We start from the raw sequence: 22,966 nt of genomic DNA, 5'->3' as shown, positions 1-22,966 counted from the left end.
GTAATACACTTGACCAGGTTACCAAGCAAAACAAACATGGCGGACGGATTCGGTTTTTGCCGAATGGCGAAAAGTAACAGCAATCTTTTTGTGGCAAGAGATCTTGGTAAGGAAATACAACGAAAAACATTTAAAGTATGTAATTTTACATTCTAACCCTGTGGGTTTTTAATGAGATATTTATCTTTGATGCAATTTTCCTCATTACTATTTTCCAGCTTCATCTGTCAAAACACTTTTGGGACCACTGCACAGGTATAATAATGCAATTTTTTTCAAACATGTTTTTTTTGTTTTTGTTTTTATTATTATTGATTAAAAGTAACACATCAAATTACACGTATCACAAATTACAAAATACAACAACAAAGTACTGTGCCATGGCTACTTCGATACTACAGTGTACATTACTTATTTACAGCAGGTGTTACTTACTTACATTAGGAAAACGAAAGAAAATAAAATAACTAATTAATTCTGACAACACACATTGTGGTTTCTCAGGCTTATTGATTATTTTTGTAATAGCAGAATGAATAATGACTTGTATTCTTTGGTCTAATTTAAACTTACATGTAAAACCGTAATTCTTTATTTTTTATATTTTCAAAATTACAGCATTGTTAGATTTGAAAGTAGTGAACACATGTACATGCACCACAGAAAACTTAAGTATTCATCACTTGACTGACTCATCACGACTGACTGACTGACTGTCTGTATGACGACTGACTGAATGACTGGCTGTCTGACTGACTAATTGACTGACTGACTGACTGACTGACTGACTGGCTGGCTGGCTGTCTGTCTGCTGACTGACTGGCTGGCTGGCTGGCTGGCTGACTGACTGACTGTCTGTCTGTCTGTCTGACAGTCCAACCAACCGACTTACTGACCAAATAAATGAATGATATGTTTGTCGTGTTCCCAGTTTGAAATGCTGTTTGTCAGATGATGAGGCTGTGATGTGCAGCAGTACGTCCAAGTTGTTGCAGTTCATTGACATACAGGTACGTAATTTCTATATCACTGACATCTTTGGATAGGTGAAAACTGCAACTACAATGAGGCATGCATGGTATTGATTTGCTGATGTGGTAAGTCTCGCGTTTGGAATACTAACATGAAACTGTACACAGATGTAGAATGACATTTTCCAATGCCCTCAAACTCCTAAACCTCCTAAAAATCATTTGGAAGACCTAAAAAATTGTTTACAACAAAGTGTCAATTCCAAAGTATCTCACAGTTGTTTTGTTACTTAAATATCTGTAGCATCCAGCTGGTTTTGTTATTAATGATGCTTGCCAAGGCCAGTACAAGAAATACAGGACAAACTGCAAAACTCTGGTCTGCTTGGCTGGTTTCTGGAGCACAGCAGTGCATGATTTACAAGATCAGGTAGATGACATTTTAAATGTCTATCTTGATACATTTTCAATAGACAAGTTACTGATGAATTAATAATAATAATAATAATAATAATTTATTTCTAACACATTACATTAAGAAATCTCAATGCTCTTACAGAATAAAAATGAGAAAAATGATAACGAAACCAATATAAGGAAATATATTAAATTACAATGGATGATAAACATCACGTTAATCATTATTACACCACAGGGTGTCCCTGTTCCAATCATTGTACGTCTTCTTGATGATGCATTGGAAGTGTGTGAAACGGTTTGTCAAGAAATGTCCATTCCAGTTTTTGAAGCTTTGCAAGGTCACCTGATGTCAAACTCAGCTCCTAATGGTGATGATGTGGCTGGCCTGGCAGAAGGCAAGGGATCAAATGTGGGATCTTCACGTGGTCTTGGTGAAAGATCAGAAAAGTTGGAAGAGAGTGATGTTGACAATGATTTTGGGGATGACAATGACATATCATGGTATTTCAATGGTAGAATCTCAGGGGTTGATGGTCAAATCCTAGGGGTTGATGGCCAAATAGCAGGGGTCTACAGTCACATCCCAGGGGTTGATGGTCATATCCAAGGGGGTGTTGGCCATATCCTAGGAGTTCAAGCTCACCTCACTGGGACTGATGTCAATATCCCATTTGGAACTAATACGGGGTTTATTAAAGACTTTTGCCTAACAATGGAACTTCCTCACAGTGATCTACTGGAAATGACAAGTTCTGACAAAGAGATTAGCAGAGATCTACGTTCAGTCAACAGCGATGAGACCTCAAGGAATGTTTTGTCAGAACATGGCAAGCTTGTAGTGAACATGGGAGACACAAATGCTCACAGTAAAAATATTTCATCTCCTTGGGTCAATGCAAGAAAGCCAGGAGCATTCCCCAATGCACCAAATAAAACTATGTTGTCAGTAGAACATAAAGACAGAGACTTGAAACTCAGCTCACCAAAGAAAGAAGGAACCTGCAATGCAGACAATGTTCCAAACTCACCTTCAGAATCACTGGAGTTCACTAGTGAAACTTTATCGTCAAGAATAGAAAACGAAAATGAAGGCGAAGATGAATTTGAAGCGTCATTTCAAGAGGTGGTTCGTAATTCTGTTAACGAAGATCTAGGAAGGAACATAGCTGAATTAACAGTTCAAAAGGAGAGAAATGACAAATTTCCCTCTGAAGTTAGAAGTAAAAGAAGCACTGAGACATGCCATAAAACAAACTGCTCAAAATTAGAAAATACCGAAGTGGAATCTTCTCACATTATGAATAAGAAACTTGTGAATCCACTTAGTCTTTCTTCGTCTCGTTGCAAAGACAAGGAAGAAAGCGATAAATTGCTGTCTCTTCTGTCAGCAAAACTAGAAAATAAGAGCAAAGCTTTCGGAAGAAAGGTTAAAATGGCGGAAGTATTCAAGGGGAGTAGACATTTTAGGCAACGTTCAACGGACGAACTCTTTTCAGAGAACACTTCTGCAAGTATTGTAAATCCAACTACAAACATTTCATGTAATGGCAAAACGCGCGTAAAACGTGAAACCTCTTCAACAAGTAAAACCAGTTTACAGTCTTTGCTCAAAACAGGTCAAGCTGGAAAACCAGCTTTGGTAAATTCAGCACCACATGATAGGAAAACTGGCAAGGAAAATTTTGCAGAACAAAATCAAGATAGGTCCACCGTTGTTCCAAAGCAAACAGACGAATTGAAGTTAATTGAAAGACACAAGCAGCTGTTATCAAAGCTTGGAAAACGTCTCTCTCACGGCAAGCAAAAAGAAATGCAACTTGCCATTGAGGTGGTGAATTCCCTCCTCCTGTCTTCGGGTAAAATTTCACTACAAGAATTGGAAATTCCTTTAAGAATGATTCACGCAGAGTTGGTTCAAGGCCCACCAAGTTCTTTCTCCCAGAGAATGGACGGTCTCCTGTTGGAGTGCACTACATGGTGTAACACTGCTTTAAGAAGTCGCAGGTCGGTGTCTGAATCGCAAGTCTCTGTGGCCCTTGTTAATGGCGATGTTACCGAGGAATTTCGCCACGTGGGGCTAAACAAAGAATACCCAATTCACAGAATCATCGAGAATGAAGATGATTTTAAAGCATCTTTTTTCAGTCAGGGGAAAGACTGGCATCAGCGCGTAACAGAAACCCTCCGTAAGCACAAAATTGGTCTTCTTGTCGTGAAAGGAATTGTACAGGATTCAGTTCGGGATTTTTGTTCATCTCAAGGTATAGAGGTGCTTCAAAGCATTGCATATCCTGCTCTTCAACTCTTGTCCTACGCTACCGACTCCACAATAGTAACCTATCTTGCTGATTTAAGGGAGCAAGATGTAGGAAGACCTGTTACCATGGAAACGTGGGACGTCGGCTGGGCACCTTCTTTGGTGAGACGGAGCAAGTCCAAAGCTGGGGACGATCATGAAGTCAAAGGCATCAAGGCCTGTCACTATGTCCTCGTTAAAGAGGAACCCAAGGGGACAGCAAGCTGGAAAGGTGATGTACTTTAATTACACGACTAAGTTTATAGTTCACTGAAAGAACCAGTAACTACAATCAGCCAACCAAATTGCTCTGTCCTCAATCAGAATAGCGCTCTTGAAGTATGCCTTGCTTTTCCAGTCTGTAACCGTGGGATTCCTATGAAACATTTTCCATCGTGTAACAAATCTCTTATTAACCAAGCTTGCTCAGGACCGCACTGGGAGAATATTGGCCCTTGATCTTTTTTGTACAGACATTGCCATGCTCGGTTCGTACAGCCAATACCTCGGGCTGATGTTCTCAATACAAGTCAATACAGCTAGCACGCTCGGTGGTTATACCGGGCTGTTGTTGTTAAAAAGGGACTAGTTCTATCGGGGCTATCATTGGGGCTCCATTTAGGCTCGATTGCCAGCCGCTGTTCGGGAAAGGAGCCCGCGCTCCTCCCCCGAAGGCAGGAAACGTGGACCGGAATGGAGCTTAGGTTCCATTATATCACTCAATATCACGATCTTGATTCTCAACATCAATTAAATTAGTTTTATTCCTAATTTACTCGTCTATTACTCTCAGATTCGTGCAGTCCACTACAGACAGTGCTGCTATGCAGCCCTAGTAAAGATGTTCTTTGTGACATGGAAGAACGGTTCTGGAATTCCATTTATCGTTTGAAGAATGCCCTCTCTTGTGGCCGAGTGCTGCCTGGGGCAGGAGCAATTGAGATCGCTTGCATACGGCGCCTGAAAAAAGCGGGTAGGAACAGTGGTTACCAGTTCCTTCCATAATACATCGGTGTTACGCGGTTACTTATAATAAGATGGTATCCTAGTCCATCGTAGGACCTCTAGCATTTTGTCCTGTAGCCTTAGTTTACAGTTCACTGGCGCCAGTTTATACACCTGGATGAAGACAGCCACAGTGAGAGTTGTGTCTTTCCCAAGATAGCCTCTTCCAGTCGTTCACTTTGCTGGGCGACGCGCCAAAAAAATAAAAAAAAAGCGCTTTCTCTCGCCGCTTGTTTTTTCGCTAAATGAACGCCTGGAAGAGGCTATGCCCGAGAACACAATGTAATAACTCCAACTAGGACTCGAACCCAGACCGTTCGATCAGCAGTCCAACGAATCAACCATAAATCCACCTGTCTCCTCCCCCCACCCCTGCCCACCTACTGCGTCTACCCCCTGTAATGTGTTTAATAACTAATAATAGAGTGAACACGTGAAAGACCTCAATTTTGACTAGAAGGGATTTGCCCGAATTGCGAGCACAGTTTGCTCTGACGCACTTCTATTTCTAGAGAATGAATGGTGTAGTTATTTTCCTTGTGAAATAAACATAACAAAATTTAAGACCGAAAACCTTAAAACGTTCCATTCGGTCAATACATCATAGATATCTGCTAACAATTCTGTGTTTTTCGTTTTTGTTTTTTTTTTGGCAGGCGAACAAAGGGAACCGACTTTGTCACTCAACCCTCTTTCAGGTTGGTTACAAGAAAGCTTGGAGATTTTCAGACCTGTGGTGTACACAGCATTTGCGCAAGGTTTCAAAGAATTTTTGGGGAACGTTCTTTATAACTCCGGGGAATTTGCCGCTCTTTGCGGAGTGTCTACCCGTGTTGAACAGGTGGTTAACTCGGGATGTTCTTTGGGTAATCTTGAATGTTTCAAATATGAACGTTCTGAAGACGATCAAAGTGAACTCCAGATCACGGCAGGAATCACGCGACATCACGCGACAGCACACGTTTCTGACATCCCTGCGTGTAATGCTGCGGGTTTCAGCGTTGATAGTTTCCACGATCCCGTTGCGTCGAAAATTTTGTCTTGTAATGCAGAAAGCGATGTATGGGATGATTATACCGCTAAGAAAGAAGCATGGAGGCGCGCTGTTGGTATAGTAAGAATTCTGCTTCAGTCAGACTTGTTGGTAGAAACGGGATTAACGCGCAACGACAAAGAAGCTGTTCTCTTTTGAAGGCCTCATTTTCCTTGCGGTTAACCTGATAGCAAGCATCAGTTCCAGTACCAACGAAAGAGCGTTTTCCGCTTTCTGGCCGCGCCCTTCGGTTTTTTCTCTCGCCCCAATATTCGTGCAACCAGCAGGCGAGAAACTCTGCTCGTACGGGAACGCTTATCTCGCAGGCTACCGTACGGTCTTTTTCACCTGCACTTTACTTTTTGCTGTTTCGTTCGCTGATCTGAGGAACGAAAGTAATAATAACCATTAGCTAAAGAAGACTCTGTATTCTTTTATCCTTCACTCTCTCGCTAGTTGAGATATTAACACAACCTGGACATGAAATAAGAAATCTATAAACTATCCTCTTTCTCCAAAATTTGGCTTGTACTAAGCTAGCGGATTTCTATGGAGAGGAGCAACATGATATAAGAAACTTTTCGTCTTATGATGCACTTGATAGAGGTTTTCCGATTTTTTATTTCGTTAATTCACTTTTTTTTCCAGATTCAAATTTAAGGAACCGTCGTACAGTCGAACCTCTATTAAGCGACCATCTAGTTATCAAAGTTCCGAAATTATTGTCAGTTAAATACTGTAAATAAAACCCCCTATTAACCGGCCACCTCTTTTAAGCGGCTACGGCCATCCTTTTGACATCCCGATGAGGGTTTTTCTACTGTTTTTACCCCTATTAAACGACCATCAAAAATTTAATACACGTAAATTGACTTCAGATTGTTTTGGAGAAGGCGATGGCAGATTAGAGTCCGAAATAGAAGGCGACGAGTTATAAAAACATTCAAACAAACGTTTATTATGATTGTCTAGAAGTGACTCCATGTTCACTGAGAAGTTAACACGATGGTGAAAATATTCAAGGTAAACAAACCCCTATTGAGCGACCTACTCTCATTTCCCCTGATGGGGTTGGACTGTAGTATTTTCTTTCATCATAGTCCTAGCCTTGAGAAAGATTTATGTTGTACGGTGGAACTGCGCCTTACGGTCACATCGTTAATGCGGTCACCTCGTTATTACGGCCACTTTTTCTTGTCCCGGCGAAACGCCCATACGCTTTCTTATTAGAAAACCCCGTTAATGCGGCCACCCCGTCAATCCCCAACCGGTTTAATCCTTCATTATTTTACCCTGTTCATACGGCCACTCGAACCAGTTATGCTCAACTTTCCATCGTTAATATTTCGTACACTGATGCAAGTCTCCTTTTTTTAAGTTATACCCGTATTCTGAATGCTTGTTAAGGAACATTTGTTTAGAAGTGTAATTGTGTTATATCTGTTAAGACGTCACTCAATTTAGACCAGTCGTGAGATTTGGCCCTACCCCGCTAGTACAGCCACGCCGCTAATAAAGCCAAATTTTCATGGCCCGTTGGTGACTGTATTAACGGGGTCCACCGTAAGTGGAAATATTGGCCACAGTAAACCAGCCCCTCTGCCGTAGTGCCAGCCTTGCATTCTTTATTTATCCAAGCTTCGTCACGCAGTTATGTGTTGTCACTGTGAAAGGCAACTTCTGGTTCAGTTTTGCAGAACTGCTGTTTTCTTGTTTGTTTATTTGACGGGCCAGCAATTTTTACTTCAGCGCTTCCGACGAGAGACTGGGGCGAGTTGAGCGTTATGACGTCAAAATATGCAGACTGTACGTATTAGCTGTTGCTAATTACAGCCTTATAAAACAGAACGCTGCGTGGGAGTTGGATAAAAATAAAATTTTTAAACCAGCTAGGGTTATTCGGAATACCTTTGTAGTTTCATTTCTGGAAAAGTCACGTGCAGCTGGCACAATCGATGTTTAATGGCCACTTACTACCATGAGCAGTGAGTTATAGAAACTCTAAAGAGTTTGCGTCAAGCAAGATGAGCTGATTTTCGCCGATTTTCTCAAGCTTGTCGGACGGAAGGTAGGTTAAACGCTTCCTCTGCTTACTGCCTAGCTACTAGCTTGTGTTCTGTTAATCTTTCGAAGATATAAAAATTTTAAGTAAACTGTGAAGCGCAGTGGGTGACAAACATTACCTATGTTGGACTCGATAGTTATGCCAGGTTAATAAAATCAGCACGTTAAAATCACCAAGGGAATTGAAAACACACAGAAGATGTCTCGCCACCTCGATCTCGAGTCGATATCTTCAAGTTTATACTAGACTTATGGCTTATAAACATTTATATCTGAGAAGCAAAAGGTTTATATATATATATATCTATATATTTTTATAAAACTATATTGAACTTGATGTGATATTATTTACATCGAAATTACCATTTTGCGGGAATCGAAGCCAGTCAATTAAACACTGTTTATTTAGTTCTCGTAAATCAAGGTCACCACTGACATACACTGTCCGTATCATAGGAAAAGTTACTTGATATTATGTAGCGTCTCAATTAAAATATTGTGTAACGTGTCACTTAAAAATATGCAAACGTTTTGAAAACTTGAGTGATTCCGTGCGCTATCTAGTTCACTGACCACTGACCATTACGTCACGAAACTTGATAAAAAAATATCGGCAAGTGGCAAAGAAATGAGTTGACTGTAATGAATGTGCGACAAAACGGTGAACTTCGATTTGTATTTTAGCGAATACAGAAATATAAGTTTTGTACAAGGGTTTTCTTTTTTGCGGTTGGAAAAATGTTCCAGTTTAATTAAGAGTTATCGCGGTCACTTTTGACGCAAGCCAAGCCGAAGGAAATGACGTCCCAGGATGACATTTGGATTGTAATCGTGCTACGATATTTCTGTATTTTCACTCACTCTCTTCCGTGAATTTGCTGTTTACGATTTCCGGGCTACCCAATACAGTGACGTCAGGGCCGGTTGACCAGTCCGCCCCCGAGGGCTTTTCACCATATTTGGCGTTGAATGGCAAGGCTCTCACGTAATGATGATGTAATAGGACGCGGCAGGGCCGGTCCACCCCACAGTAGCAGGACAGCTCGGTGGTGACGCCACAGTGACGCGGCTGTTGCTCGCGAAGAAGAAGAAACACAACGACACGCTGGCTGCGTAAAGAAATCAGGGTGACGTAGAAGTGACGTAGCATGTAAGTTTCATTTTCTCTTTCTTCTAGATTCCAACAAGTCGACAGCGAAGGGATAATAATTTTAGTTACATTTTTTGTCGATTCCTCGAGTGGAGATTTCGGTCGCTTTGTAGTTGGATTTGCTCGAGCGATCGCGATGCGGGCCTCATCGGTTTCTCTCCTTCTGGTTCTTTGTAGAGATCACGAAACAGAAAGCTTTCCCTCGTCCCGACTTTCCTTATCCTGTAGCGTTGGGTCGTCGATTCAGACATGGAGCAAATTGAGGACCAGGCCAATGTGACCGAGATGGAAAACGGCAGCACTGTGACTGTTCAACAAGGACAGGTTCTTCAACAAAGCTCGCCGCAAACTTCGATGCCTCCGCCGATGCAAACGCCATCGGTGATTCAGGCCAACCAACAGTCCGTAATACAGACTGCTCAGTCAATACACTCCGCTTCCCTTCAAGGTCAGCAAATTAGCTTGGCCCAGGCTGTTCAAGTAAACGATCCCGATGATCCAACTGGAGGGGTTTTAGACGAAGAAAGCAAAAAACGAAGGGACATTTTGTCGAGGAGGCCATCTTACAGGTACGCCAAGAGTCCGAGAAACTGAAGAAGTTCGATCGATCGCTTCCTTGTAAATATGATCCAACCAGGCTCGTTACATACAATATGTAGTGTGATATTTCACGTGTTTAATATTCAGACAAAGACGTGTTTTTGTGTTCTTTTTCGTTCCACTCAAACATCTCGAATCAAACGTACGTGGGAACGTAAAAGCTGACGTACGATATTGCGCGAAGGTTTGCTACAAAGCACGAAATGTCGCCATCACTACGGTTCCGTTACTCCAGTCTCGTTACGTTACCCTTGGTTAAGTCCCGTCAGAGAAAGTGAGGACTCTGATTTCTTATTTACCAAAATTTTGACGGATTTGGGATTGGTTTTGACAAGAAGAACAATCCATGATCAAAGTGTTTTAACGATCGAGGTCAGTAAAGCGAGACAAACTGTTAAAAATTATGTTTCTTCTTCCTGGGAGTTAAGAGTTGTCTTATTCCTCTGTTAACTCTTGACCCTGTGGGAATATTGTCCAATGGGACGGCGGTGTAGCTGTAATTTTCTCCTTATCTGTGTATGATAAATATATAATTGTGGATGGTCGACTTTCCGTGATTTTGTCGAGTCATCCAACGGTAACTCGGTGTAAGCCTCGATCGATACAAGACTGCTGTGAGAAAACGGAAAATGATTGATTATATTTTAAAACACCAAGCTTAATTCCTTTCAACGCTTGAAGTATCATGAAAATTGAATTTTGATAAATTTAATGTCCCCCCCAATTTCAAGCAAAAAAATACATGAAAATGGTAATTTTTAAAATATCTCCAGACCCCCTACAAGTTGTACAATTCCTGCAATTTAAAATACACTCTACCATCCCTGGAGATTCAAGACTCAACTTTACGAATGAAAAAAGAGTTGTAGAAACTTAGCTGGTCCAATACTTAGAGAGAGTTATGTTGGCAGCTTGTAGTTATTTGACTGAAGATGTAAAGAAACATTTGTTACTGTATAATCTATTCACTCTTTCTCCTAGGAAAATATTCAACGATTTGTCTGGTTCTGAAAGCCCAGCAAAAGTAGAAACCATATCTGAAGATATTCAAGCTCAGAGTGACGGTACTGAGGGTGCTTCACCGATAGCTGTGATTACCACAAGCACTTTAAACTACCAACAGACACCACAGACGGTAACCATTCCAGGAACTATTCAAATTGTTACATCCGGAGAGGCACTTCAAACAGTGCCCATGGCGCAAAATTCATCTGGTGCTGTCGTACAATATCAACAACAGCAACAGGTATAACCCTGCAATTGATAAATTTAACTTGGGCAAAATAAAGTATGGTGCAAAAATCAAAATTAAGTCTTTGTGTACCGTTGTTTATGGAATGTTTTACCATTATTGTAGTTAGTAATTTTTTTTTTTTGATTGGGCCCATTGTCCACACTAATCCATCACGAAAATGGAGCTTTTCGAAAATGCCCTTCAAACTGGAAGAATTTGAAAATTCTTGCTTTTCCTTTTTGTGGGGACGGAAAAATTTGTGAAAACGGAGCTTCTCAAAAATGATGGTGCCAAGAGAATCATGTGATTTCCCTGGAAGAGTTTACCTTGTTAGGCACAAATCCAAAATGACCGGTGATTGTTGCATTTTTAAATTCTGCTGGCATAGTGTGAGCGCAAAACTTTTGATGCTTTTACAGAGTGAAACCTCCGTTTTAAAATTCCTCTGGCATAGTATGATCCATGCCTAAAGAGAATACTATGATCTCTATAATGTTTGCAATTTTATCAGATTACATACAAGTCAACAAAATTGTATATGCAGTAGTCCTAAATAGTTCTTTTTTTCCCTTTTATTTTGAAAACAAGAAGACTAATGTCAGGTAAATACTTTTAGTTCTAAGTTTGATTTAGGTTGTGAAGTTATAGATCTTATTTTTCACTGTTACAGGACGGTCAACAATATATTTATACAGCAAACCCAGGAGAGGTCCAAGTACAGGTTAGAGTTCTTTATTACTTTGTAAGCAATATCTTAAGTTCCAGACGTGCATGAGACCTCCATCTATCTTCTTTACAGTTAAGACTTCTTTGGGCTGCCGTTATTGTGTTGACTTTGTTTACATAACCACAATATTGGAAGTAATCTGGAATAAATAACCATGAGTAAATTTTTCAAAGGCTAACAAATTGGCATGAACCAGAAGGGCAGAGTGGGGTCTGTGAAAAATTTACCACTACTAAATTATTTCCAAATTGTTCAAGAATAATCAGGTTATTACTAACTACTACTATCACTGTTACTAGTTAAGTACTATTCTTGGAAAATCTTTGTTGTGCCTTAACACTCATATTAATCCTTGTTTTTCTGTCACACTTATTGCACTGCTGTTACACTTGAACTGCACTGCCTTTTAGTTTAGCCAATCAAAATCAAGTAAACTTTTTCAACTGTTCTTTTGATAAAGAAATTCTTTTTGACAAAGGGATATTGTCTTCAGTTACCACCAAGAAATCTCAGCACTGACATTAAAGAAAATTTGCTGTAATTTAATAATAAGGAGAAGCAGAGACTGACTGGCCTATTATGATTTGTTTTTATAGCAAGTTCAAGTAAGCAACACAGGCACAATGTACACAATACCAGCAGCACAACAGCAATACATCCGTGGACAGCTTCCACCAGGTGTTGTCCTTAATTCAACTGGTATTGGTGGAAATGGCCAACAGATCGCAGAAGATGCTTCTCGGAAGCGAGAAATGAGGCTCATGAAGAACAGGTAAGATGCTCATTAAAAGTTAGGTCTTTGCATTGGTTTCCATGCCTGATTGTTAGAGTACTGGTCCTGTGAACCTACAACCAAGTCTTTCATCTTGCCACCAGCCTTCTACTAAGGCAACCATTCTTTTTGTTCATCTTGCTGTGCTCTCCTCCACAACAGTTTCAGAAGAAGTTTGTTGGGGAGGAGTACATGATATGATGAGCCAAAATAATGCTCTGTGTAGGAGGCTGTTCTGCTACTAGCTAGATATGTTGATTGTGATTGTGCCCATGACTTCAACTCCTTGTCCACAGCCTGAAAGTACCCAAATGACTTCTTTTTATACTCCTTCTAGTCATGATTCGTATCTATGTTGTGTTCATTTGAGTGTGTTTCATATACATGTACAGAGCCCTGTAATGTGCAAGCTATATTATTTGACTTTTCCTAATCCTTCTTTTTCTAATATGGTCACTTTCACAGAGAGGCTGCCAAAGAGTGTAGGCGGAAGAAGAAAGAGTATGTCAAGTGTCTAGAAAACAGAGTCGCTGTCCTTGAGAACCAAAATAAGACTCTCATAGAAGAACTGAAGACACTCAAAGACCTTTATTGCCATAAGTCTGAATGAAATTTGTTTTACTTCACTGAAGACATTATTTAGTCAAGGGTGGTTTCCAATGACTTTTGATAGTAACACTGTCTTGCCTGAGCATGTGCCAAGCTTTGTTTTGAAAATATTGCCACAGCAGGTTTTAATCAGTCAAAGTAAAAACGTTTTTAGTTCTTGGCTGGTCGGTTGCAAAACTAAAATCAGCCTTTGTTTTGCTAGACAGCAATAGATGCTATCATTGGCTTTGTTGTCTGTCTCTCTTGTATGTCATTGGAATTCTGCTCTGAATAACTCACTCAATAACTGAAAGCAACAGTATTGAGATTGTACAACATAACATTGTAAATAACCCCTCAAACATTTTATTCGTTTGTAATAATGCCATGCATGCATGATTTTTCTATAAAAAAAAAAACTCCATGGTCTTGAAGGTTTTACTTCCGGCGATCGCATTTTATTCAGATTATTGTCAATGTTAATGTAAACAGCAGTGCCATCTCTTTCGTATTTGATGTATAAATACGGTAAAATTATGTAGATTTAGGAACATAATAATAGTATAAGAGCTTTGTAAAACTGTAATGTATGTGTCCTACTCTAAGTAGTACCCATAAGATATTTGTATGGTTGAATAAAAGCCAAATTTTAAAATTTATTGGCAGTTTATCACTTACTCCGTTTGTAGTCATCTATGAATGTTGTAGTCTTAACTTTTCCAGTATTTATGCATGCAGGCTGCTAATCTTTGCAGAATAACTGGCTACTTCTTTCAACCTTACAAGTCCCTAGCCAGAAAAAAAAATCATGACTAGAGGAGTAGAGGGGTGTTTCCTCTCGGCTAGCTAAATTTTGACATTGTAATAAAGTTTTTGATTGATTTGACTGAGGTAATGTCCATGGTTAAATTATCTTCCTAGGTATTTAGTAAAGTTTTATTTTCCCCCTTTGAAAAAGAAACCACAGAAACAAGCAAATACAAATGACTGAGGCAAGTGCTTCGGTTCGCCTCAAACTGGCTGCAGCCTTGCCTTAGCATGCAAAAGTGGAGTGGTTTATAACGGAACGGAGCAGGAATCGCAAATATTACAAACGTAAGAGATGGAATTTTGTTACTTCAGTGTTATGTTGCCTGTTTATGATTAATACTCGCCTACCCACCCCCCTCCTCCCCCTTTTCTTTTGGGTAAAAAAAAAATGCAGAAGGAAGAAAAGCCGGCAGGGCAAGCAAACCCCCCCACCTCCCCTACTCCTAAGCTCAAGGTCTGGATCCACCACTGAAAAAGATGTGAGAGTTTATGTCCCTGGGGGTTTTATCAGAGGAAGATCAGAGAGAGTGGGCTAGATGAGCCCTCAGTTCTTTGGTCCAGTGGCCTTTAAATGAGTGGTCGCTCAGCCACACTCAACATGGCGGACGGAGAGTAGCGCTGTGTTATCTGCATTATGTACTTCATGAGATTTTTTGGCAATGGATAGCGGAATTGGAGAGAAAGAGGCAAAGTCTACCGGAGCGATTATAACTGTGCGTCTGATAAGGTCGTTTGAATACAGAAATATCAAGTATGTCGTCTTCAAAGACGTGCCATTAGAGCAAACGGTCCAACATTTTATGAACTTTGTAATTTCAGGTGAGTTTTTTTACCTTCCGTCTGAATTTGTATCCTGTGTATAGAAACTTAAATGGTTATGATTTTATTTACAGAGATAAAGAAAAGACCTGATGTACCTCCTCCTTTCAGGAACTTCGCATATGGTTCGTGGATGAATATTCTTGGAAATGTTTCAATTGCGCGAAAATGTCAGCTATTAATCTAGTATAGATGACAGTTCAATTTCCCCCTTTCTGCCCTCGGGTTGAGAAACGTTAGCACTGAATGAGTTAAGTGTCTTGCTCAAGAACACAACACAGTTGCCTGGGTCAGTATAACAAATTAAATGTGGTTTAGCCTTGTCTGTATTCATATCGACAACGATATGTGCCATCACAGTGGTTGAAATGTTGTGGACTCACTCGGCTGCTTCTCGTGAGTCCACAACAAATTTTGACCACTGTGGTGATGCATATCGTTGTCGATAAGAGTACAGACAACGCTAAACCATATTCAGTTTGTTTTTTACCACAATATCAACGTCTAAGAAAATGATTTTTTCAGAGCATGAGCTGAAAAAGGCATTGCGTGACACATTGACGCGAGCAGCGTTGTCTGGACTCTTATTGACAATGGCAAATTAGCCAATCAGATTACAAGATTAGTAGCAATTGTGGTAAAAATTTTAATCTAAATCTGCAGTCTAGCGTACTGATCATTCAGTCACCATACCTTGCATGTATATCAGTGGTTTATCTTAAGAGTGGAAATGCCTTTAAATTTTACAAAAAAATATCATGTATGATTTATTATGTATTTTGATTCTATTCAAAAATCTTCAGACACAATGAAAATTCAGCATAAAGCACATGGTGCCAAGGTGAGAGATGTATTGCATTCTATTGAATTCCAACTAAACACTGAATAAGATGACTACTTTCTTGCAAACGATCCTTGTAAGAAAGGGTTAAACAGCCATGGGGGGGGGGGGGGGGGGGCTACTCCCATATAAAAGGGATAGGGGTGCTCGTCGTACCTTTTAGGGGTTAAGAGAGCAGTTTTGGTACCTCTTGGGGTGTTCAGCCTCAAAAGGTCCACAGCAGTAGCAGGAGGACAAAATATATGACAGGAGATAATGTGTTGTTTTAAAATTGGTACCTGTTAGTGGTGATAAAAAGTTCAAGCCACGTCCACAAAACAGGATCTTGGTACCTCTTAGGAGTTCTTTTCAAAATCTCCAACAAGCACCCCCATCTTTTTTATATGGGGTTAAAAGCCCTTTGTTTCTCTATTTTATAGACAAGTAATCCAGTCATTGTCCTAGAAGATGATCAGAAACTCATTTTAACACCAGATCACAGTCTTTCTGATAGTGGAATTGGTAAGTAAATGTCTTGCTTTTGCCTTCAAAGTTTGTCATGAGTTATATGAATGCTGCCCTCAAAACATCCTCAAGTGCCTGTCATTAAAGTTGGTGCGGAATGAAGTAACTTAGTTTATTTTAGGCTAGTTGCCAAAGTTCAGACTTCCTCCACAAAAATTATTGCCAGTACACTTGTTGTGTCAAATATTTGAACCCCACTCCCTCTTTTAAGCAATAAGTCACTTATTGCTCATTCAACCCCCCTGCCACCCCCCCCCCCCCCTCTTCTTACATTTTGCACTTCTTGCTCAGAATTAAAAGTAAAAAAGCGAACTATAATCTCCATGGCAAGGAGAAGAAATTCAACGCAAATGATGTAAAAAAAAACAATCAGCTGAATATATTTACATGTTCTATGGGTTTGTAAAGCAAGTATTCTATGGAGGTTAGGAAAGAAAATATATTCAAACACAAATGGGTTCTTACATATTAGAGTTTTGAAATATGACAAGAAAGTATGATAGGTTAGAAATAAGTTACACATCACTACTAAAGTTCGTTTAAAACTCTTTATACCATGAAGTTGCAGTGTCATTGCCTTATCTGTGAGGTGAACCTTGCATCCTTCATGGCTGTTGTGAAGTAATTCCTTTCTATTAATATATTATTCCTATGTTTCCTAACAGAAAATGAAACAGAAATCTCTTTTTTCAAGAAAGAAGATTATGAAAGATACAAGGCTAATCCAGAGATGAAGTGGTAGAAAATATAAATGAACTGTATGTCGTTTCAGTGACCCTCCTAAGCTGAAATACGAGAAAATTTGCATTTCTAACTGACAAACTATGATACTATTAATCACTTCTGAAGTGCAGTAATCTTGTTAAGCATGTCTTACTAGGCCTGCTGTTTTTGACAGTAAAAAATGTCATTAAACCAGAAAAGATAAAAAAACACTTAGGAATAAATATTACTGTCAGGGATGCACGTGCTATTTCAAAGATAAATCAAAGGGAAAATAACTAGTCTGTACAATAACCAACGCCCGCGTGACAACTCCAGTTTGGCTAGCGGTGAGAGAGCCATTTGTTGTGTAACCGCTTAGCATGGACACGGCATTTTCCAGGGAGCCATTAATTGGCTGAGGTGCAATTCCAAGCAAATGACACATCAGTGGATAAAGGTCAAGTATACTGAAGGGCTGCACCTCGAAATTCTTTTTAAACGCGGGACCACGTGCGAAGAAAATTGGGTAACTGTGACTCTCCTCGGGTGGCCACCCGTGCGCCCCGTAAACCCACGTTGCGTTGGAGCTCCCGCGGGACTGCCCAATGGACCAGCCCACTGCTGGATCGATGAATATCGGGGGAATTCTGCGACTGTGTTTCCAATGGTACGATTCCGGAATATCTTTTCTCTTGTACACCTTCATGTGTGGGTTCGGTGCTTTCGTGAGATTGTGGAATATTTCTTCTAATTTACCGTCTTTTGGCCAGACGTGCCCCATGGCACCCGATTCCGTCATCATGTAGGTAGTCTGGTCGAGGAAATCAGCGAGAAATATGCGATGACTAGATGAAATGTGGTCAAAACTGTGATCGCTGACAAAGATTAAATTTACACTTTCCAGAAGGCTTTCGACACGCAACCGATCTATAAGGTAACCCACGACCTCTCTATCAACCTTTTCAATGGCGGCTTTGTATTCTTTCGATTGCAGGCCATAATCATGCCCTTCCCAATCCGGTTGATCTATGTACACCTTACCAACAGCGGCGGTTTGTCTGACCTGAGCCACTTAATCACTTTATCCAGTCTGCTCGTGAAAGGCTCTGTGTAATTAGGTAGGCAGTGGATGTAACTGGGCCAAGTTTTTCGCGTCTTTTTCCTACATTTAGGAAGATCTTTTGGGTCTATTGCACTGCAGTTAACATGGCAAATAGGTTTCTCGTAGTAAGTGGGCTTTTCCCGGTATCCACGACTCCCCGGCCAAAAATAATCTCCACTTCGCCTTCCTTGCTTTTGCAGCGTTAGCCAGATCGGTTCGGAAGCGTTGTAGAATTGCGGATCGTTATTTCAGCAGTCATAATCGTAGATGAAGTTTTCCTTGTAAGCGGGATCCCAGAAGCTGTTTGACACGATCCCGTGGCTCTCTGGGTACAGCCCTGTAAGGTAGGAGTGGTGGGTGGGCCAGGTTATAGTGGGGACAACATTTATCGTGTGCTTTGCTCGCACGCCATTTCGCCCCACGGCATCCAGATTCGGTGTGTCAGCAAACTGCCCGCTAATGTACTGCCAGCCCATGCCATCCATAGCAATCAAAATGACTGTTTCTTTTTCTTGCTTCGCTGCTTCGTGGAAGATGCCATGGGGTGTCAAAATGAGAAGAAAGCAAATCACTGCAGAGGTATTAAGAACAGGAATTTTCGTCATGCTCGAACCGCCGTTATGTCGGAGTTGATGTACTTACAGGGAGGTGAGGTGCTGCGATCGGAGGAGGGTGGGGCTGGAGGGGGATTGACTTCGATGTAAATGGTTGCCGATATTGATGGAACAAATCTGACCGTGATGAAAAACAAAAACTAGCTGCCTGAAATTCTATGAGTCAGGAATTCTATGTTGTATTATTCACTGAAAATAAATAACATGTGCTGGTGGCACAACCGGGTGGCACAGCCGGGTGGCAGAGTCCGTTCTAAACCATATACAGGACTGAATAGCACAGCCTTCACGCCTCTCTCCTGAACCCTTTCTAATTTTCTAGAGTCACTGGCCTCACAGAAATGCCATGGTTAAGAAAACAAGGTTCCCTCTGCCAGCTGTGAGGCTCTCTAGCTCATATATTAACGAGGGTTTGTGGAAATAAATTAGTCATCGCTCCGAAATGTCTTGTATGCCGCGGGGAAATAAAGGGTTCGGAAACCTTCTCAATGTTAATTATGTCCGAAAAAAGATTGGTTCTCCACGCGAAAATTGTATCAGCTTTTCATTAGTGACGAAAAAAAGTTGCTACTTACCGGGAAAATTGAGAAAATATATTTGTTGTAACTTATTTTGATTGCATGAACGACGAAATTCCCGCCATTTTTTCAAACTTGGAGCCTGACGCGCAACCAATCCTCGCGTATGCTCATCACGTTTTTCCGCTCTGCGGGCGGGATTCGCGAGCGAGTGATTTTTGGCTTATTTCCGCAAGGAAATTCGCGAGCGGCAGATTCTCTCACCAACTCGCCGCTGGTGTTCATGGCTTGCAAGCGAGCGCAAAATTCCGCCAGCTGCGCAGGCTTGAATGTCATGTGTGGGGAGCCTCATAGGTGGGAAGGTACGACAATGAAGTAAAGAACAAACGTCACACGAAGACACTCACGCACTGACTCACGTCTTCTAATTTTATTATTTTCTTGTTTACTGAAATTACCGTAAAAAACGCAAGCAATCTAAATTATCTTGCTGGCTTATGATCACTTATAAACTCCGGTGTATTGAGATTAGACTACGCATGTACATTCTCTAAACCGTGGATATATCAATATTTTAGTACAACATGGTATGAGTACACTGAACAGAAATAAAAAGACTTCAAGCAGCATAACAGTAAGAAATGCAGAATACTTCATGCAAGAAATCGGAAAACGGTACAACCTATTGAAAAGAACTACACTGTTGTTGACCTGTGCTTTTATTGCAACAACCAAACATGTCAAAATGTTTATAAATTTGAAAAGCCATGTATATACAGAGAAAACACTGATTCCCGAAAGCGTAGCTTTTGTTACGATGGAGCTCCAACCTGGAACAATTTGTCCAAGGAACTATTCTAAGGGCAGCTAATTCTTAGGTGCATGCATTTTAAAAGAGGTATTAATGAAAGACATTCTTTATCGTTTAGGCACTGAATGCAGTATGTAAACCAGTTTCGATCACCAGTGCGATGCTAAAAGAAATTATGGCAAAGTGGATATAGGTAAAAGACTGAAAACCAATCGAGTTTGACTCGGTGAAGAGCCAGCGCAGCTAACCTATTGTGTCGACAGGTTTTGAGGAAAACTAAAACCGCCATATATTCACTAAAATGTAGATTCATTCTTCGTATAAGAGAACAAGATTAAAGATCGATTAAATAAAACCCTGAGGTTTATCTACAAATTAATACACACGGCATCAGTCACTATAGTCAAGTTCAACGCTCCTTGTCTACACTCAAAAAAATTATAAAAGTTTTTGATTATACCACAAACCTCTTTTCAGTTCACGCAATATTTTGTCTCTGTTTTCTACAAACAAATCAAAGCAACCGCAGCTGTCGTCATGGCCAAGAGAGCACGTATTGACCACGTGACCACGCCCTGCTGACCAGCTTTTGGGTCCTCGTCCTTTTTATACCAGATACCAGAAGCACGGTTTGAGGTTCTTTATTTCCAGCCATGGACGAAGGAACCACGAAAAAACAGAAGAAGGCAAACGGCACGACACGGTCCATTCTTGTTGTTTGTTACTTTGCAGCGCGCTCTTCGGAGTCACACCCAGATCTGATCAGTTGTTGACTCATTATTATTTTGAAACAGAGATTACAAACATGTTTCTCATTTTGCATAATATTCCTGACAATGCCCTCGAGGCAGGTGGCAATTTAATTTAAATTTTACTAAGTCAAATTAGAATTTCTTTGCTGTTGCGAGATGCTTGGAAATTAGTACAAGACGGTCAAGATGTGGAAGTAGTCGTCGAATTTCAGTCAAGGGGACCTGACTCATGATCAGAATGAAAGTTGACGATATTGCAACTGTTCAAACAAGTTTTACTCATTGGAGATTTTGCACCATATATGAGACTGGCGAAGAGAACTAATTACATATAAATAAATATTTACACCCTGTGGACTTAACAGGAATCTCTGAATTAATATTTTGACTTTAGCTTTACACTAAAATAGACTGAAATTGTATTCATCACAAACATCTAGTGTGGCTGGGAATAGAATCGCGCATTTTTGAACTGTTTTCGAGCTCTCAACAGCTCTTGATTGCAATTTTTTGTGGAAGCTTTATTGCCGTTGAGATGTTCAATGTCAATTTCCAAGGAAGCCCAAAATGACATATGGCTGTCACTAATGGAAAATACTCTTGCAGTTATTGGACATTTTAACAGTTTTGGCTTTAAATTGCTCTCAGAGCAGGGTGGCTGCACCTGCAGGTTCATTGTTTGATATTTAAATGAATATTTTGCTCTTCAAAACTGAACTAATTTGCATTGCGAGTCAGGCAGCCTTCCCTTGATAAATATTGAATGAATTTTACTGAGCTGTTTCCAGTAGTAGTAAAGCACGTCTTCAAAGCATATATTTCAACTTGGAAGGGCGGTTTAACAAAATAATAGGCCATTTTCGTTTTGCCTTTTGCCTCTCTGTCAAAACGAGTCTTTGTGCATAAGAAGAGATTATAATCATAAAATCACAATCTCTTGCGAAAAAAACCCTTCATGTGGAAATGTGTTTTCCCTACAGGTTCTATTTCGTGCAAATCAAACTCATTTTTGTTTGAAAGGTTTTGCACGAAGATTCGTTTTTGAAAAAGCGGCAGAAGGTAACTCGATTGGAAATGGCCTATTATGCGACTGTATTTCCCTTTTGCATTAAATATGATCTCGCCGCAACTTGAATTCAATGGTTATTTTTTGTTTAGCCTTTCACTTCATTTCAACTGCAGTCCTTGCGGATAACATGGGTCCACTTGGAAAGTGTAAGAGACCTATCAGTGCTCTGATGAACATTATTTTCCGGCTAGTTGGAACGTTTATCCAAAATAATATTCATCTACAATGACTTTTTACATTGTTTTGCTTGTTTTGAGATTATAATCATAAAATCACAATCTCTTGTGAAAAAACCATTCATATGGAAATGTGTTTTCTCTACAGGTTCTATTTCGTGCAAATCAAACTCATTTTTGTTTGCAGGGTTTTGTACGAAAGACTCGTTTTTGAAAAAGCGGCAGAAGGTAACTCGATTGGAAATGGCCTATTGTGCGACTGTATTTTCCTTTTGCATTAAATATGAGCTCGTCGCAACTTGAATTCATTGGTTCTTTTTTTGTTTAGCCTTTCACTTCATTTCAACTGCAGTCCTTGCGGATAACATGGGTCCACTTGGAAAGTGTAAGAGACCTATCAGTGCTCTGATGAACATTATTTTCCGGCTAGTTGGAACGTTTATCCAAAATAATATTCATTTACAATGACTTTTTTACATTGTTTTGCTTGCTTGAATATCTGTTGTAAAGAGTGTGTTCATTGTCACGCAATAAAAAAATAAAATCAAAACCACTCAGTGGATTAGGTCAAGAAATTGTGATCTTATAGCCGATAAATAAAGAAGACAGTTCACCAAGTTTAAGGTGTGTGCGTTGTCCCAAAGTTGAGATATTTGTCGAAATGTTCCGCTCAAAATTAGAGAGTCTAGTATGGAGCCGCCATGTTGGTGGACCTCCTTAGTCCTCCAATATGGCGGCCGGAAAATAGTGTAACCATCTGGAACTTATTTTGGCCATCTAGTCAACTAATTATCTGAACCGAACCAAAAAACAATTACACAAGCACTTTTCCTTATACTTGAACTCCAAAAAGGGCTAAAAATCACGAGATAAGTGATCTTAGCTTTATGTCACGCACCGCCATAACTCCGAAATTCAAAATGCGCTGGTTTCCAAACGAAGGACGCTATTGAGCTGGAAAGTTGTAAACAGATATAAATTTAGTACTTCTTATGCCTGGTGAGGATAAAACCCTTAGTGGCTCTTTAGTTTTGGATTTGAGAATATGATGACGTCACGTGAACACACTCTATTGCCTTTCAAGGTCTTTCAAAACAAGATTTACTAGGTGCGTCATTTGAAGAAAAAAAAGAAAGTAACCCATAAATTAAAATGGTCCGAGGAAAAGTCTTCGAAATTGAAACTATGTCTTAATGGAGACCATATTATTTTCTGGAAAAGTATGAGGGTTGAAAGCTTGTTTTAAGGGTGCCTAAATACAATAAAAATTAAAAAGGAAAAATGCTTTTCAGGGAGGCCGTGTCTAAAAATTAGCTTAAAATTATTATATTACTTTAAACTGTGACGACTTAATTCAAATTTGAAATCGCTCAGTGAAAATGCTT

The 22,966-nt window shown here is 40.0% G+C and overlaps 3 protein-coding genes and 1 pseudogene across 3 annotated transcripts; 3 read left to right on the top strand and 1 right to left on the bottom strand.

Moving 5' to 3' along the window:
* The first annotated feature begins 19 nt into the window (after positions 1-19).
* On the top strand, positions 20-7,794 carry LOC110046355 (uncharacterized). Its single transcript, XM_020752047.2, has 7 exons — positions 20-106; positions 219-255; positions 932-1,010; positions 1,276-1,401; positions 1,627-3,919; positions 4,481-4,660; positions 5,349-7,794. Exons 1-7 carry the CDS (start codon positions 37-39, stop codon positions 5,882-5,884), a joined length of 3,321 nt encoding a protein of 1,106 aa, XP_020607706.2. The 5' UTR covers positions 20-36; the 3' UTR covers positions 5,885-7,794.
* Positions 7,795-8,156: 362 nt separating this feature from the next.
* Positions 8,157-13,519, top strand: LOC110046357 (cyclic AMP-responsive element-binding protein 1-like). Its single transcript, XM_020752048.2, has 6 exons — positions 8,157-8,939; positions 9,117-9,508; positions 10,521-10,785; positions 11,444-11,494; positions 12,097-12,272; positions 12,738-13,519. The coding sequence occupies exons 2-6, from the start codon at positions 9,189-9,191 to the stop codon at positions 12,880-12,882; spliced, it is 957 nt and encodes a 318-aa protein (XP_020607707.1). The 5' UTR covers positions 8,157-8,939; positions 9,117-9,188; the 3' UTR covers positions 12,883-13,519.
* A 713-nt stretch (positions 13,520-14,232) lies between these two features.
* LOC110046360 (UPF0538 protein C2orf76 homolog) lies at positions 14,233-16,767 on the top strand. Its single transcript, XM_020752051.2, has 5 exons — positions 14,233-14,489; positions 14,564-14,614; positions 15,293-15,330; positions 15,750-15,831; positions 16,500-16,767. The coding sequence occupies exons 1-5, from the start codon at positions 14,330-14,332 to the stop codon at positions 16,574-16,576; spliced, it is 408 nt and encodes a 135-aa protein (XP_020607710.1). The 5' UTR covers positions 14,233-14,329; the 3' UTR covers positions 16,577-16,767.
* LOC149114728 (ectonucleotide pyrophosphatase/phosphodiesterase family member 5-like) lies at positions 16,191-18,246 on the bottom strand (annotated as a pseudogene).
* Positions 18,247-22,966: the final 4,720 nt, after the last annotated feature.

The sequence above is a fragment of the Orbicella faveolata genome, unplaced genomic scaffold, assembly GCF_042242905.1.
Source record: "Orbicella faveolata isolate gen_17 unplaced genomic scaffold, um_ofav_v1 contig_13, whole genome shotgun sequence".
NCBI classification, from domain to species: Eukaryota; Metazoa; Cnidaria; class Anthozoa; order Scleractinia; family Merulinidae; genus Orbicella; species Orbicella faveolata.
Note: the sequence above shows the minus strand (reverse complement) of the source record. Positions and strands in the feature narration are given on the sequence as shown.